Here is an 18337-nt window from a genome sequence, read left to right as displayed (position 1 = left end):
TTCACTCATTGTGCTCCTGTGTTAGACAGAGACTGTAAATAATAATGGTGGACAGGGTATCCAAAACTCTCAAATTTTGAGATTTTCAAATTCAGTCAACCAATCAATCTTTATTTGTATAGTGCCAATTCATAACAAATGTTATCTCAAGACACTTCACAAAAAGTAGGTATCAGACTTTACTCCTTGTTATCCAATATTACAAAAGAACAGGTAAAAAGTCCTTACTTGTTGTTATATTATAAAGACCCAATATTAATCCATCATGAGCTTAACACTTAGCAACATTTAGCAACATTTAGCAAAGTTACAATGGCAAGACAAAACTTTCTGTTAAGAGGCAGAAACCTTGGGCAAATCCAGGCTCATGATGAACAGCCATCTACCCAAACTGTGCCTCAAAAGTCTTACATGACCTTTCGTTGTCAAATTAATAATTTTAATCCTACAGGAGACCAAAAAATAATAATAACAGTTTTAATCCAATACACATTTGTTGTAATTGTTTTACATTGCCTCTATTGCTGTGATGTTAGCCTTAAATTTTATATCAAGAGACCTTAACTTGACTTTAACTATGAGAATCTTGCTGGTAACCTGCAGTAACCAGTTATTAGCTAAGTGGCTTTGATTAGCAAAATCAAAACTTTTCCAGCCGCCTTCATGCATCCGATAAAAGTTCATGAAGACCTTGACTACTTTTTTTGTGTAAAATGTTGTTTGTTTTAATAATTTATTTAGCTGGATGCATATTTAGACTTGTTAAGTGGGCTATATTCACATCATGGTGGCATCACTATTTTCACCTACTTCATCAACCTAAATTTGATTAAAGTGCAAATACTGTAGTTTCATTTTGTTTAAACCAAATATATTGTAAGGTCTAGTAAATAAATTCCATCTTTCTATGGACAAATAGGAAAGTGTAGTTAAATTATGATTTCATGTGGTTGGGATATTTTACTACTAAAAATCAGGCTTTATTGGCATAACATTATTGGCTTAGATATGATTTATCTTAATTAAAGCGAGCAGAAGGGGGTTGTAGTGAGTTGTGACTGTGATCTTTTAATGTTTGGCGGCTCTTGTGATCGTGTTGTCTAAATAATGGGCGCATTGTCTCGAGGTTAATGTAATTGTTTGACTGCGGTCACATGAAAGGCACGCGTTCGCGCCAGTTTGTTGCTCGGCCACAGATGACGTAACGCCGACCGAAACCCCCCTCTGTAACGCCCATCTTTCAAAATTTGAAGACGCGCTGTGATTGGCTGCGCCGCGACATGTGACCAACGGTCGCGGGAAGTCCTTTGCCACGCGCGTGATAAGAAGAGGTTGAGTGTTGACTCATTCAAACTTTTTTGTAAACATTGTTTTGCTTTTAGGGTGGAAAGACGTGGTTTTTTTTTGCGTCGGAGAGACATTAAGAAAGGCTGTGACGGATACCGAAACTCGACCGACCGGGTAGTTTTGTATTTGTTTTTAATGTTTGACTGAATTTGGTGATTGAATAATCGCTAACTACGCCGTGGCCATTTCTGTTCGCTGGATGGGCGTGTAGGAGCTAGCAAACAAGCTAACTTTCCTCGGATGCTAACATAGCTTTAACACTTTTATAGGACTTTTGGACTATCTTTAAAACAGTACCTTTATTTAAGGTATTTACAAGTTGTCTAACTTGGGTGTATTTGGCGAGAAACTTCACTACATTAGTAGTGGGGGTCCAACCGCGTGTTTTCTCCGTCGACGCAGCCGGGGTTTAAATCCTGAAAATGTCGAGCTACGGTCGCCATAGACACGGATCCCCTTCCCCGAAATCTCGACCGATTCGTCAGAAATTACAGTTCACGTCGAGCGACGGGGAGGACGACCCCATTGAGGACGTTAACAACAGCACAGGGGGAGAGTCTGGATTCACGGAGCTGGATTCCCCGATGCCAGCTCGGAGGGACACCGTGGACAAGCTGCTGGAGGGAGGCAGCAGCCCCCTGAACCAGACCGCCAGCGGGGACGACGACGTGGAGCTTTGGGACGAGGAGAGCTTTGGGTCCCCGTCTCACCTGCGGTCACCCAGCAGTGTTATCTTTGCCAATTGTTCACCGTCACCGAGGAAGATGTCCCGGCTGTACGGAGCGTCGCCGGAGCGGTCTTACGTGCAGGACGACGGAGAGGGATCCAGCTCCCCGATCCCGGACTGTCCCGACACACCTCCACATAAAACCTTCAGAAACCTCCGATTGTTTGATACACCACACACACCAAAGGTCAGTTTGCTGCTTAAAACCTTTTTTTTTTAAATGTTAACTATGAAATAATACTTTTATTTTTCATTATTTTCAAAAGAAGCAACACAAATCCAAAAGTTTGCTATATATTGCAGAAACACCAACAAATAAGTTTAAACATCTCTAAACTTGATTCAACTTTTTAACTCTTTAGACTCACAGCCTTGTGTTAGTTGTGAAACAAGACAAATATGATAAAACACATTATAAACCAGGTAATTGCTCCTCAAGTCTGCTCGATGTTGACCCAAAAGTGTCATTTATTGGGATCAGTTTCTGAATAAAACATCAAACTATTAAGGGCGAACTATTTCAAGCTCTACTGACACAGATTTGGCTGCATCTTTATTGTATATCAAATGCAATGTAGGTCACCTATATATGAAAATAAACTAGGTCAAATCTAAACCCTAAAATGTTGTGCAGGTGTGCTCTTCTGCAGAGTGATCATGAATTCAACTAGTTTCAAACTAATGTTTTCTTGCAAACACACCCACACCCAAGACTTTAAAGTGCACAAAAGTCTTTTAAATCTTCTGAGCCGTTTACGCCCTTTAAATAAAGGCATGGCTGCTCCTGGACCCAATGCCAGATGTGCAACTGGAAAAAAAAACAGCCTTACATAACAACATACCAGGTCAAATTTTTGAATTTAAATGGAAAGTGGGGCTGTGTCAGTTAAGCACCATGAACCATTTAAAAGACAACTGTACTGTTGCTTACATAATGTTCTCACTGTAGTAGTCAGACAGCCAGATGACTCAGCGACTGGGAGTTGTATGTCTGGGCATGTCTTTTTTTTCTTTCTTTTTTTTTTTTAAAGATTTCTGTATTTCTTGGCCTTTAATTTTTCAATGACAATTTCATTCCATAACACTTTATTTGAGAGCTTCTAACCACATATTATTTAGTGTAATCTGGCTTTTAGGGAAGGGCACTTTAAGTCCCAGTTTTTCCTTTCTGCTCCTTCTTTCAAACATTAACGAAGCTGTGAATCTGTCTTTTTTTTCAGAGTCTGTTGTCCAGAGCGAGGGGCTCTGGCCCGGGATCCTCCAGCAGGAGAGTCGCCCTGTTCAAGAATGTGGAGCCTTCAGGAAAGTCAATCACAGACAGCCGGAGACAGCAGACCCCGCTGGTCAACTTTAACCCCTTCACACCGGACTCCCTCCTCATACAGTCGGCCACACAGCAGAGAAACAACAGGAAACGGGCGCACTGGAATGAGTATGTTTCTCCATAATCTCCAGATCAATCTCAAATGTTGTTGCCCCTAAAAGACTCACAGATTCTGGTAGTTCTCTAAAGTGGCTGTTAGAGTGAAGAAGTTGCAGTCAGTTGATATTTGACATTTCCACATTTCTTACCTTATTCTGTTGGTTTATTCTAACGTCCCCCCTTGAATACCACGGAGTGTGTTAATAACGGGTAGCAGAGCTGTTATGAAAATCTTTTGTCTCATATTGAACACAGATCAAACCCATTGTTATTATAACCTGATACGTTAAAGCCGTTGACTAGGAACAGGAGGTTTGGCTGGGAACCAGGACCTCATGGTTACTGGTGAACTCTGCCATGTGCTTGTGAAGCACCCGGTGCTGCCCCCTGCTGTACAGAATGCTAACAAAACATCTATTGTCTCTGACCTTTTCAGCTCCTGTGGAGAAGACATGGAGGCGAGTGACGGTGAGGGAGAGGAAGAAATACTGCCCCCATCTAAGGTAATAAACACATTCAAGGGATTTTCATCATTTGTGTGAATAAATAGTCTGTTTCTTTTTAATTATAAACTTTATTGTAAGTTGCTTCCCAAGTTTTGTAACTCATCTACAGCCCATAAAAATACAAAATAGTGGAAAAAAACTTGATCAGGGGGGAATCCAAATATGTTCTTTTGTGAAATTACTAAATTGAAACTTAGAATACTGTTGCAGGGTTTTTTTTTTTTTTTTAGACTAATCAGATAAAATTATTGATATATAAATTGTGATGAAACTGTTAAAAGTAACTTAAATGTTTCCCAGAGCAAAGTTCCCTTCTTTTATTAGCTTTGTGTTCTAGGTCAGAAACCTGTAGTTGTACACTTTAGTAATAATCGGTTCTTCTCTCTCTGCATCTCAGAGGATCACCATGATGGAAAGCAACATGATGTCCAGGTACACCTCTGAGTTCCTCGAGCTGGAGAAGATCGGCTGTGGAGAGTTTGGCGCCGTGTTCAAGTGTGTGAAAAGACTCGACGGCTGCATCTACGCCATCAAGAGGTCGAAGAAACCCCTGGCAGGATCAGTAGATGAGTAAGTGCCGTTTGTAACAATCTGTCCATGTTGACAGCGTATCCCGTTGTTTTCTTATATGTAACTATTTGATCCACTGTTAAGGTCGTTTTATTACCCTGCACACATTGAACCTGAAGTCATCAAACGTCTCCTTTGCTTGAGTGAACAAATGAGTTAAATATGTTAACTGTGTGGACTGGAGGAACCTTTTTTTTCCCTCTCTCTTTCAGCTTAACCTCCTTCAGGCCTGTCTCTAATTAAAACCGTCTGTTCCCCCTCCTCTTCCTCTACAGACAGAACGCCCTGCGGGAGGTGTACGCCCACGCCGTGCTGGGCCAGCATCCCCATGTGGTGCGCTACTACTCAGCATGGGCCGAGGACGACCACATGCTCATACAGAACGAGTACTGCAACGGCGGCACGCTGTCGGACGTCATCACAGAAAACTACAGGCGGCTCAGTTACCTGACGGAGCTGGAGCTGAAAGATCTGCTGCTGCAAGTCACACGGGGACTCAAATACATCCACTCAACTTCCCTGGTGCACATGGACATCAAACCCAGTGAGTGCTCTTGTGGTGTGATAATTATTGTTGCTGTTGTATAACTGTTCTTGATCTTATTGTGAGCTTGAGTCTTAATGTTTCCTTGTTCTTCTCAGGTAACATCTTTATTTCCCGTAAATCTATATCGAGCTGTGATGAGTGTGATGATGATGAAGGACTGACCCCCAGCGTTGTCTACAAAATAGGTGAGCAGCCTCCACTGTGCTTTGAAGCTTGATGTTAAATGTTATTCCTATTTGTGTTTAGATTTCTATCTCCATATATTTAACCTGTCCCGTATGCTTCCCCTCTCCAGGTGATCTGGGTCATGTAACACGAGTGAACAACCCGCAGGTGGAGGAGGGAGACAGCCGATACCTCGCGAATGAAGTTTTACAAGAGGTTTGTCTTCGCACTTAAAAACTTAAAACTTTTATTACTGTGGTACCAGTAGGGGTTCACAGAGGTGTTAATATTTCTCCATGTGTGCCTGATGTCCCTCTGCAGAACTACAGCAACTTGAGGAAGGCGGATATCTTCGCTCTTGCTCTGACAGTCGTCAGTGCCTCGGGGGCGGAGCCTCTTCCGACAAACGGAGACAAATGGCACGAGATCCGACAGGGGAAACTCCCCGCCATCCCACAAGTGCTCTCTCAAGATTTCCTCAGTCTTCTCAAGGTAACGTTGGACATAAGCTCTCTGTTTCAGGTTAATAAGAACCACAGTGAGAGATGACTTCTAGTTACTCACATTTCTGGTCAAATCTGTTTTTGTTTTTTCATCAGTGTGTCCATGTTTGACTTATGTTTTCCTTTTTACTTCTCCAGCTGATGATCCATCCTGATCCCAGCAGACGACCATCGACCTCTGAGCTCATCAAACACCCGGTGCTCCTTACAGCTGCCCGGATGAGCGCAGACCAACTCCGAGTTGAGCTCAACGCCGAGAAGTTCAAGAACGCACTGCTTCAAAAGTAAGTACACAACATCTTAAAAAATTAACACAACAAGAACTGAACCCTCTTTCATTATTGTGCCTTTATTGTAGAGATAGGATAGTGGATAGAGTCGGAAATCAGGGAAAGAAGTAATTTAGGATACCTTTCCGATAGAAAAGGACAGCTGTCATTAAAAGTAACGCGTGAACACAAAGATTCCTTCAAGTGTTTGTGTCCCCCACCAAAGCTGTAAACCTAGGGGAAACACTGAGATCACTTTGTGTCAGCTCCTCAGATGTGGGTTAGGGTTCCAAAATCAAAGACATCACAAGTGTTTGGGGATCTTTACAAGGTGTTATCTTTCCAGATTGTCTTACATCCTGAAGGAAAATCTTTAGTTGGTGCCGTAACATTCAATGAACTCAATTGTTAATAATGCTCATGATCAAGTAATGAACTTTTTATTAAGAACATGTGAGCTGTTGTGTTTCCAGCTTCTCCTGTGTTAAATGTTGGTCAGAGTATTGGATCATTCACTTCTAGCTTCATTAACGCTGAACTTTCCTCGATTGTCCTCAGGGAGCTGAAGAAGGCCCAGCAGGCCCGAGCCGCAGCTGAGGAGAAGGTTTTGTCCACAGACCGGGTCCTGACCCGCTCCACACTCCAGTCCAACCCCAGAACCAACAGACTCATCGGCAAGAAGATGAACCGATCGGTCAGCCTCACCATCTACTAAGACTTTAATCCGCCCTGACAGGAAGAGAAAACATGAAGGCTCATGGACCTTTTTATAACGAAACCTGCTCGGAAAAGAACTGGTTTCTTTTGTTGAGGAGAAGCCTGTCAGTCGTGTTGTTGGGCTCGAACGCCCAGTCGAAGCTGTGTAGACTGTTACCAAACTGGAAATCAACTCGATAAGTCTCTCATTACCAACATAGTTCAGCCCTTCTTGTTTTTCCTGATGGACTTTCATCTTTGGAAAAATAATCCTCAAGGTACTTCCTGTACCTTTCTACACTTTGTCATTCCTTTCTTTGCATAGACATCAGGCTCTCCTTCTGTTTCTGTCCTTGCACTTCCCTCGACAAAGACCAGAAGCTGCAGTGAAGCTCTCTTCTTCAGCGTGAATGTACTCGCCGTAGCCGCACGCACCTTACTGCCTGTCAAACGCCTGATGCTGGGTACCAGAGGGGCTGAGAACTGACGATTTCTGTTTGTAAAGGAGCACTTTGGAGGCAACACGTTGGATATTGCCGGAAAAGAAAAAAAAAAGAAAAACTGCTGCTATTGATGTTTTTGTGTGTATCAGGGTTTGGCCAATTCCAGGTTGGATCGTTCTCAAGGTCATTGGCTCTTATTTTCATGTAGCAGGAGTCCATTTCCCCACCTCGACCGCCTTATTTACACGTTTTTTTATTTCCTGATGGGATGGTAAAATGGATCATGCCATTTCTAGAAAATCATCCAGTCGGTTTAAAGAACCAAAATCCAGTCGAACTCGTTATCTGTGAAATTTAATCCAGAGTGTTGATTGGAGCTGCCAACCCTGCCTGTAGCATTAGAACAATCATTGTACCGTTCTCTTGATCGTCATGTGTTCAACTTCTTTTCTTTTTTACCATAAGACCCGCCTTTAATTACTGTTTAGAAAAATCTTCCTCATCTTTTTGTTCCTTCAACCTCTAACACACAATCCCTTTTTGTTGTTGATGTAACTGTTTGTACATATGTTCTTTTAATAAATTCTCACCACCCACACCTCCTGTTGTTTCAGTGCGACGTTAACAAATTCAGAAAGCTTTTAGATCTGTCACATGACGTATATTAGGTTTCATTTTTGCAAGGTTTATTTTTGGGCATTTACTTCAGAGAGGGGACAGTAGATAGAGGGGGGAATGACATGCAGGACAGGATCTACAGGTCGGATTCTAACCCGGGCTGTCTTCTTGGAGGACTGCAGCCTCCGTACATGGGGCACATGCACTAACCACTAGGCTGCCATCGCCCTAGTAGTTAAAGAAATGAGCACCATGTTTCCCACATAAAGAATGTTTCATTAATAGATTGGTCTAGACTGCAGTCCTCTCTTGATTCTCTGATAAATTATTGGTTTTATATTTATTTAATTCAGTGTAAAGATGGATCTTTTTTTCTACCTAGAGGGGGGTTTCTGTCTGTTCATGAAAGTATTCCTTCGACATCGGTCAGCACTTCATGCCGAGGGACGAGGACAAAAAGTTGCAGCCATAAAATTAAAATCAGCTTGAATTATTGTTAAAGGTTATGTAGATGCAGGACTACAAAATCAACATTAATGGAACTACAGAGGAGGTGTTTCTCTTTAGATTCAGACGCTGCTGACCCTAAAAACTTTAACTGCTGATTTCCTTTTAAACTGCTGAATGATGTTTGTCAGGCACGAAGCTTAAATAACGTCCGTTTGTCACACCCAGATGTTACATGTTGAGAGTTTGTACAAAGAAACACAAGAGAGAAACGTGTTTCTGGTTTCCACTGGAACTGACTGTTAAGTCCTGCTGAGATGGCTCGAGGATGAGGGAGTAACAATAAATATTGAAATCCAGGAATTAAGAAGAAATATGAGGAATGAATATCAGCAAACTGAAGTAAATGCACAAATTAATTTAAACAAGCTCTTTTTTAAAACAACTAAATGTGAAGCCAAAACTTTTACTGAATTTAAACTAACACAAAATTACATCACAACAAAAAACTATGACGCCACATCAGACGACAAGATTTACTTTATCAATCCCGCAGGTGGAAATCCAGTGTTTTCATGGTACTGATCGCCGATGAGCTCTGAGATCACCAACATCAGTGATTGAATGTAAATAAGACCATTACTCAAGGAGTGCAAACATGAGTCTACAGGTCAAAGGTAAATGTATTCAACCTCAGCATCTTCTCCATAACAATTCAGATGGAAGTACTGTCCTTTTGATTTAGTGCATTTATTTACCAGTTTTATTTCTTTACAAAACATAAAACAAACTCAGCCCTGCAGTAAAGATAAAATAAATGTTGATTATTAACCTTTGGATTTTTGTTTCAGCGAACAAAGCCTTTCAGAATGACACATTATTTTTGCAATGAGATCAAAGTGGAGTTTGTTTCATACGAAAATAGTATAGTTTCATCTTTAAATTTAGTAAAATAAATATCAAATAACATTTAAGTTTTTTTTCATGCATGGAATATATGTCATTTTTATAAAATAGTAAGGACAATTAAAAAAAATCATCAAAACAAATAGTTTCACCACCTTTGTTTTGAGATGTTTCATCTCTGTGTTGGGCTCTAATTGCGCATGCGCAGTGAGAGTGTGAACTCAGCATTAATCTGATTGGAGATTGAAGACTTTTAACTACTACACTCCAACTTCAAATTAGTTTTCTCGTCAGTTTAGAAACACAAAAAGTTATTTGATATAAAACATGTGCAGCCTGATAGTTTCTTCTTGTGTAGAGGTTAAGTTAAACTCACCCTCAGTTTGTGTGTGTGTGTGTGTGTGTGTGTGTGTGTGTGTGTGTGTGTGTGTGTGTGTGTGTGTGTGTGTGTGTGTGTGTGTGTGTGTGTGTGTGTGTGTGTGTGTGTGTGTTTTCCTCGCTGAGCGGAGCTGCAGCTCTTCTCTCATTTCCACGCTGAACACGCAGCGCAAACAGTGACAGCGCCTCATGTGACTGTTCCTTCTCATTGAGTTCACCAGACGACAGAGAGCAGACTCTCACACAGCGACAGAGGAAGAAACACACACACAGACACACACACAGAAACAAGACCAAGAGAAACAAGTTTTATATTAAAGTTTAAAGATGCCACTGCGGGACGAACTCCTGAAGTCCATCTGGCACGCGTTCACAGCTCTGGATGTGGACAAAAGCGGGAAAGTGTCCAAATCTCAGCTGAAGGTAAACTTTTATTTCATTCGTTTCTTTATTTTTCTTTATTAGCTGTGTGAGCTGAAGAGAAGCCAAGCAGGAAACTCGGTGCCAAAGTGTAGTCCTTTGTGTGCATCCACATTTTTGTGCTTTATTTTGAGCGCTTTTCTTCCTGCTCTTGACTTTGTGATCAGAACCAGAGACGCACCTGTTGACAGTTTGACTCTGATTAAAGAAAGCTAATGACGTGTCTTTAGCAGGATAAACAACCAAACTACTGTAAATACTCTGTTTGATTGATTCAATGACGAGTTAAGAATTGTGACGTAATTTTAATATAGTTTAGTTTGACTTTAAAACAACAGGGAGGTAGAAAACTTAGTGTGCTGGACAAAATGTTTAGGCTCGATCATTTACTTAAATAAAACTACAAACACAACTAGTTTAATACAAGTAAACTCCCTCTATTCACAGGTTAATGTGTGTATAAAGTAAAAAATGAACGAAGAAGGTTAAAGAGAACATCATGTCACATCTCTTTTCCTTATGAGATTATTTTTTACTCCAGTAGAAATCTCATCACTTTGAAGTACAATCAGGAGTATGAGCTTATTTTTTTTAAGTAGCCTTAACAATGCAGACCAATGTCTAATCTTATAATAGGTTCTATCATCAGGTTATTATTACTCATGTATGAATGTAAACGTTGGATTTAAATGTTGGAGTTCAGCTCATTATGAAATACTGAGGGTATAATAATTATTCATTAGTCTGATTAGTATTTTCTCCACTAACTTACTGATTGTATTGTGGGTAGTAAAAACTTGAAAACTAGTAAGGAAGGATGTGATGCAAAAGGATATGATGCTGTATAATATGTTACGATGTGGTACTATGTGATGTGGTACGATTGGATTGGATTGGAAAATCTTTGTTGTCCCTAAGGGGAAGTTTGCATCAGAGGTCCATATACAGGCAATACACGTCCTAAAAACAGCACAAAGACATAAATACTATGTGATACCATGCACTTCGTTTTCCCCTTGGTGAAATTTGTCTGGGACTCAAAGTGATGCAAACATCCAGCTACTTCCACGGTATAAAGAGTAAGTAAATAAAAACAACGGAAACAAATACAATCGACATGTAAACAGAAAAGCACAGAGCCTAATGCAAACCAAAAAACTAATGTCAGAAGGAGCCCAAAGTGACACATTCAAATGACATTTTACATCCCAATCTGTAAATAATTCAAGATGAACTCAAAGAAAGGGAAACAAATCTTCTCATCTATGAAGCTCAACATGTGATGTCTGCTAGATGATCAACTCATTAAAAAAATCAATAAAGCTGTCAGATAAATGCAGTGAAGAAAAGTGTCTGACACAGTCCTCTGACTTGTAAGGTTTAGGTATTGAGTAAATGTGCAGTTACATCAACCAGCGTCATGGCGATGGTTGTGATGTTGACACTTTCAGCTGGGAAACTCTCTGAATGTGTTGTTCGATTTGTGTAAACTGAGTCGGTCTCAGAGGAAACTGGGGCAGAAGTGTACTTGATATATTTCCTGTGGATATTTCTTAACATGCATTCAACTGAGAGACACACCCACATTACTCCAGCGGTGTGTCGGCCAATCATTGTTCAGCAATTTAAGCAGGAATCAACAGTGAAGGTCAGGTTTCTAGGTCGGCTAACTCTGAATCTACAGCTACTTGTTTTACATCTCCAAAGGACCAGTTTCAACACCAGACAGGTGTGCTCAGTGATAAGAAAGATCTGATATGTGAAGCTGTCTATCTTTCACTCACATACTCTCCCTTTTATGAAACATAAACATGATTGTTGTTGATCGTTTCTCTCAGCAGCTCGAGGTTCAAAGCTTCTTACAGTCTGAGAGAAAAATGTCAGGTGTCGTCCTCAAAGTTTGCCAGCTGGAGACAGAAATGTTTGGACTTACTAAAGGAAGGACAACGAGTCTGATTAGAGCCGCTGTTGAGTTGCATTATGAGAAGTGTAGGATGTTGTTGTTTCTTTGAGTTCGATCCACACAAGGAACTAAAAGGGAAAAATGTCTCAGTTTCTGCTGCAGTGTAAAAATACACTGGAGTCATATCGGTCGGGTCGGGTTTATTTATTGCACACTTCATAAGCATTTAACTTTTTTTAATCTATTATGATCATATCACCTTTTCACTGAGGAAGAGACGAGGCATGACAGTCAAAATGTTGTGGTACCTGATGAATTTGATTAAAAATTAAATAAAATAACAATTTTAAGATGATGTTTTAAAAATGTAAATATTAGTGAAAAGCTGCCAGGAGCTGCCTCTCAGTCGTCACAGCTTTTTTCCCCCCTCCACATGTGACTCCCTGCTAACAGGTGTTATGATGCTTCACCCCCCCCCACAGCGTCTGTTCATTCGGGTGACTCGTTCTTAGAAAATACTCGGTTCCTCAAATTGAATGCTTGAGATTCTACTTCTGAAACAAAGATATGTCAGTCCATTGTTGTGCAATACAACCTTCATGAGGAGTTCATTTAGTTTCATTTCCCAATGAACGAGTTATTACTGGATTAGTTTAATAAATCATAAAGAGACTTCATTTGAATGTGATTCTTTAGTCTGAGGTTGTATAATATTGCTGTTTTATTTTTGGGGCTTTTTGTGCCTTTATTGTAGAGATAGAACAGCAGGTAGAGTCAGAAATCTTAGAGAGAGAGAGAGTGAGAGTGAGTGGGGAATGACATGCATGAAAGGAGCCACAGGTCGCATTTGAACCCGGGCCGCCCGCTAGGAGGACAACAGTCTCATGTACACTAACCACAATGCTACTGGCGCCCAAAAAGCATTGTTTTTAAAAAATATCTTTTATCCATGTTGTTGATTTCTTCTTAGTTGACCTTTTGTTTTTTCTTTCAGTTATTTATATCTCACTGTTTTATTAATGTAGTTTATTTTTAGTTTCACTAAATGTGTATTCCCGTTGAAATGTTTCAACATGAAACACTTTAGGCTTCATGTTTGTATGATCATGTTTAATTTCGACCGTTTAAGAAGTGACCTCAGTCTCTGGAAGCCGAACATCACCAGACTAATTCACACATACAAATGAATCTTAAACCTCTCTGTTAATTGTTTGGTTTCTAAAAGGACCAAAAATACTACCATTTTGATTTAACTTGAACTACTGACCAGTTGTTGAATACTCAAAGTGATAGCGGATACTGAACCTTCCGTTTTAATGGCAGCCAACTTTGAGGACTTTTGCCTTTATTTGGACAGGACAGTGGATAGAGTAGAGAGAGTGGGGGATGAGATGCTGGAAAGAAGCTGCAGATCAGACTTGAACTCAGGCCGCCCACTTGGAGGACTATTGCCTCTGTAAATGGGGACGACCTAACCGCTAGGCCATCTGTGCCCCCAAAGAGTCATCAATCAAACTCGCCCTTTTTTAGTTTAAGGGCTGTTATTGGCCCGACCTGAAAGAGGATGACATCAAATCTTTCTGAACAGAAGAGGGACCAAGTGCTTCAACCAGAGAAGCTAAAACCTGAGCTTGCAGATTCATCATGCTCACCGATTCATTTCATAAACACATTTCACACTTCTAATGAAAACGACTGTTATGTTATTCACCCATCAGTCACTAACAGAGGATGTTTTCCCATCATTCCAGGTGCTGTCCCATAACTTATGCACAGTGATGAAGATCCCACACGACCCTGTGGCTCTGGAGGAGCATTTCAAAGACGACGACGAGGGTCCCGTCTCCAACCAGGGATACATGCCGTACCTGAACAAATTCATCCTGGATAAGGTCGGTCAACACTCAGTGGAGTTTTACACTCCTGACAGGGTAGATATGGGACATTGCTGTGAGGAGTTTGCACGTTTTCCTTATACTTTCTTTGGTTACTTCAGCACATGTGTCAAACACTTAATGATTAATTCTCCCAGTGGGTTTAAAAGAAAGTAAGGTGGAGATGCACCAAAGAGGAAATAATATCAGTCAATGGGTTTGACTTCTGTCATTTCTGTTGGGCAGAGTGCGTCATCGCTCTGCACTGGAAGTGACTCCTCTCTTTATCTGGAAATGTAGACAGTATCACAAACTTGACCTTGAGCTTACCAGCAGCAGTGAGCTTCTGCCTTGTTTTTGTGCCCAGAGTTTTGTCTCAGAGGTGGACTGAGTGAACCATTTAGAGCTTGTTGTGGGAATGTTTACTAAAAGCCCTTTTCTGGTATAAAAACAACATAAAACCATAATGTCCATCCAAATTAAACTAAAACCGGGCATCATTTGAAGATTACACAGCAAAGGAGACCGCTCTTTAAGTTTATATGCAAATTAAGGATCTATCATTGAGAAGTACATGTTTTGCCGTTTCTTGACTTCCATAAAGAAGTTCACATCCTCATATTCAAAACAAACAAATTTCCCCAAATGCTCATTTGCTTGACATTTGGATTTCCTTTGGACTTAACTCTATAGAAGTCCCTGAAAGAGCTCTGAAATCCTTTTTTATGTATTCGGATAACCACGGTGGTCATCGCACCCGGAGGCTAATAGGTGTCCGTGATTGTTTGTTAACTGATTACACAGCAAGTTCTACTAAAGATGCCGATCAAGAGCGGTTTTATCAGGTGGTAACAATCCATTGATTGACTCACAGTATGAGTATAGAGATGCTGACCCTCTCTCTATTGTGTCCAACGGGCATTGTTCAATGCTGAGCTACACAAACCTCGTTATTGATCGGTGAGTCGGCTCATTCAGCCTCCTGTGTGTCGCTCTGTGATGATGTCAGAGTGGGTCACAGCTCAATGGGAGGGCTGGTGATTGTGTAGCCAGGAAATATGACTAATTAAAGAAGCCTGTTTGTTTTTATGCCGTCATGAGGAGCACTGACCCGTGATAGAGCTCGCTCTTGTGTGGAATTCTTCTCACATGATGTCATCACGGCAACTTCCAGAATTCTATTGTCATGATCAACCTCCTCTGAAACTTCTCGTATATTTAATGTGTTGGTCCTGAAGTTTGTTTATCAGAGTTTTTATGGTTGTTCAAGTTGAAGTGGCATTCAAAAAAAAAAATCATGATAATTGATAATATTTATGGATTTAAAACCGTTTCGACCAAGCGGCAACCTCTGGTGATTGGCTCTGGTGATGAAGCCAATGAGGAAGAGCAAAAAAGCTGCAGTTTTTGGAGTGTCCAATTGAGGCTGGCTGCAAAAGCCGTTCATTCTTACACAATGTACAGGGGGTGATATGTTATATAACTTATCTGTTCTGATCAGGGCTAAGAGAAATACCTAATTTTTGTATGCACATGCTGGATGGACTTTTTTGATCATACGCAGACTGAAACACTGGCTTATTCTTATCTACAGGTCTATCTTAGTCTACTGACCTTCATCAGTCAGAGGAGTAACAGGACTTAATATCTCTGATCCCAGGACCTTTTCTTACTGTCTGTAGCTGCAAACTGAAGCTCTTTGCTAGGAAGCTTAAGGTCCGCCTCAGCTCTGTCGCTGGTTTGACCAAAAGTTTACAATATTTACAATAAGTTGACCTGCGACCGCCATCTTGGGCTTCAAACACTGCTTCAGAAACCAACGTTTGCTTGGATACATTTTTAATGAAATGCCAAAATGTATGTTCAAATGCTAATAATAGTTAATTTTTGCACTTACATCTATCTAAGCCGTATTCAGACCACCGTTTCAAGGCGCAATATTTACAGCCCCATGACGTTTTCCCTTCAGTATGAATGTTGCAGAGACTTAATTGGGGAACAAAGTCATCCTTCTTCTGCCGCCTTCAGAGGTATTGACAGAGGTGCTACAGGAGCAAGACTGGATCGTCTGAACCAGCAGGGGAGAGCAGCGCTGTGTGTGTGCGTGTGTGTGCATGTCTGACTGTGTGTGTATGTGGAGCTCCCGCAGTGCCACGCTCTCTCGCACTTCCGCAACGCCTTTATGCAATGTGAATTCAAAGACTGTGACACCAGTATTACATCTTTAAGAATCAATATGAATCTCTGAAGGCGTTGTGACAGCGGGGCTTCATTACGGCTCATTACTATGACAATGAAACAAGAGCTCTGCTGTCAACACACATGTGGCCAATCAGTGCTCCCGTAGATGCTCTGAAGTCTACATGTATGTGTGTCTGCAGTTTTGTAATTTCTGTGACATGTTATGGGACTAAAACACTTTGTGTACTTGTGGTGAGTCCGTTAACCACAAGACTTCCCTCGGAGATCTGAACTTTGTATTTTTTTAAATTCCCCTTTACTTCTTGCTTTTTGTCAAACACGCAGGCTGCAGCTGGCACCGAGTGTTGTTATGGAAACGCCCTCATGGTCAGAGGTGACACTTCGGTCACACTTTTGCAAACCAGTAATGATTTTTTTTTTTCAACTTCTGAGCAACTTGAGGGTTTATTTTTTATCATAAATGTTTTGCCACTGGTTTCTTGTTTCCGCTCTTCAGACATGAAGTAGATTCTAGAAAGTTGTACGACGTGTTTTTAATGGGCAACAACGTGGCATCAGTCAGGTGAAACTCAAACAAATCACCCCGTTTAGAGAAATGTACAATTCTGGATTCAGGTTCAGGAAAAGAAACATGACGTCACTTTTACGTTTCTTTCCGTACACACTCAAACACAACTGTCCCACCCAGCCATTGAAGTGGAGGTGACCTGGCCAGACGAGAGCGAGGGCGTCGGTCAGTGCATTGAATTGCTCTCTCTCCTGAGGAAACTCCACCCGGTCACACAAGGAAACCATGTATGTGAATGTGAATGTGTGTGTGTTTGTGAATGTGTGACCAGAAACTTAGGTATCCTACGTCAAAAGAATCGAGTTTCTAGTCCAGAAACGAAGCAAAACAAGGTGATGTCAAAGCTCAAGATGTTTCACTCTGAAGATTAACAGAGCAGCAAATGGAAACAAGTGAAACCAGTGATCCTCTGTGGCTCTGACATAACTCTCTGTTCATGTGTGTCAACAAAAAAGAGCGCTATGTTTAGCTTTGTGAGGACCTTAATGAGGACATTTCATGATGATTAATCAGGCTCTAATTGTCATGGTTTCATGAGCCATTCCCACTTCCACTGATACTTAAAACTACCTAACAAACACTAAACCAGTATTTACCAGAAGTAGACATGGTGGTAGTTAAGGGCTACCTGCTGTGTATGCTGCTGATTTTTTTCCCATGAAGAAGAACTGATGTATATACATTTTTTGGGGCATTTTGTTCCTTTTTTATTAGCGTTGAAATTCAGGAAGAGCCAGAGTGGGGGAAAGGACCACAGGTCGGATTTGAACCTGGGCCGCCCGCTTGGAGGACTACAGCCTCCGTAAATGGGGCGTGCACACTAACCAGCGCCTCGAAGAACTGGTTTCATTCGGAGTGTATAAAATGTGATCTTAGATCGGTGCCACATTGAAGGCAGTACCTGAGGCATTTTACAGTTTTGGTAACAGTATCATAACTACATCAAACACCTGCAGATTGTTTTGGTGGTTTCACGCCTTGAAGCACTAAAAAGGCCTTTTAATTTCCTCTTTTTTAAATGATTTAATTATATATCATGTCTGAACACACACTGCTGTCCTTTCCCTCCTGCTGTAAAACGCTGTGTTTTAAGAGCTGATAGTCCTGTTTAACTGGTACAGGCATTTTCATTGTCTCGCTGTGTTTTCAAATCTGACTCGTCTCGCTTTGGTTTTTCTGCTCTGTGGAGTTTCTGTGCGAGTTGTAAACGCTCAGATAACGATGCTGAATCCTAATGAACATGTGGCGGTGGAGCGGCAGGCTGACAAGGCTCTGATTGTTTCTGCGAGGAGACTGAACGAGTGAATGAAGGAGAGAGAGAGAGAGTGATAGAAATGACTTAGAGACAGAGAAAGAGGGCCACGAGGACAAAGACAAACGAGACGAGCATGACACAACAATGTGAGACCCAGAGCTCCTCTTTCTAACAAACTCAACTTTCACAACCTCACTGCTGTCATCCTGCCAGCGTCTCTCTCTCTGCTCTTAGTTTGTGCTGACTCATTCAAAACCTCCCGTTTAAAAGCAGCAGGATGACACAACATGAACAGAACCGTCCTCATCCTCACAAAGGAGAGATCCTCATGTCAAGTAAAGGACAGAGTAGATTTTTATTCAACCCACTATCTGGCCTCCACAGTTTGAAGTGTTGAGGGGAGGAGTGTTTTCACAGCGGCATGGTACGCCACCCAGAATCTATCTTTAGACCGTAAACACCACCTGTAGGCTGAGAGGAGAGTAAAGGTTCCCCCCCTCCTCCTCTGAAAAAGAGAAGCAGCTGTGTTCAACTTGAGTTGACATCAGTTCAATTTGTCATTCTAACTGA

At 41.2% G+C, this 18337-nt stretch overlaps 2 protein-coding genes across 2 annotated transcripts in view; both read left to right on the top strand.

The window, feature by feature from the left end:
- The first annotated feature begins 1288 nt into the window (after positions 1-1288).
- wee1 (WEE1 G2 checkpoint kinase) lies at positions 1289-7794 on the top strand. The gene is made up of 10 exons (XM_061036027.1): positions 1289-2261; positions 3295-3506; positions 3934-4000; positions 4401-4573; positions 4849-5117; positions 5216-5305; positions 5416-5501; positions 5607-5777; positions 5927-6072; positions 6616-7794. Exons 1-10 carry the CDS (start codon positions 1770-1772, stop codon positions 6770-6772), a joined length of 1863 nt encoding a protein of 620 aa, XP_060892010.1. The 5' UTR covers positions 1289-1769; the 3' UTR covers positions 6773-7794.
- A 2018-nt stretch (positions 7795-9812) lies between these two features.
- Positions 9813-18337, top strand: part of swap70b (switching B cell complex subunit SWAP70b) — a 30210-nt gene continuing 21685 nt past the window's right edge. Inside the window, exons 1-2 of the mRNA XM_061036026.1 lie at positions 9813-9968; positions 13620-13760. Coding sequence (XP_060892009.1) covers positions 9873-9968; positions 13620-13760 — 237 coding nt within the window. The 5' untranslated portion in view covers positions 9813-9872. The remainder of the gene's footprint in view (positions 9969-13619; positions 13761-18337) is intronic.

This window comes from Labrus mixtus, chromosome 4 (assembly GCF_963584025.1).
Source record: "Labrus mixtus chromosome 4, fLabMix1.1, whole genome shotgun sequence".
In the NCBI taxonomy this organism is placed as follows: Eukaryota; Metazoa; Chordata; class Actinopteri; order Labriformes; family Labridae; genus Labrus; species Labrus mixtus.
Note: the sequence above shows the minus strand (reverse complement) of the source record. Positions and strands in the feature narration are given on the sequence as shown.

Coding starts and splice junctions, on each gene's coding strand:
- wee1 (XM_061036027.1), top strand. CDS start 1,770: ATGTCGAGCTACGGTCGCCATAGACACGGATCCCCTTCCCCGAAATCT. Junction 5,118..5,215: donor GCACATGGACATCAAACCCA/GTGAGTGCTCTT, acceptor TGTTCTTCTCAG/GTAACATCTTTATTTCCCGT. Junction 5,778..5,926: donor ATTTCCTCAGTCTTCTCAAG/GTAACGTTGGAC, acceptor TTACTTCTCCAG/CTGATGATCCATCCTGATCC.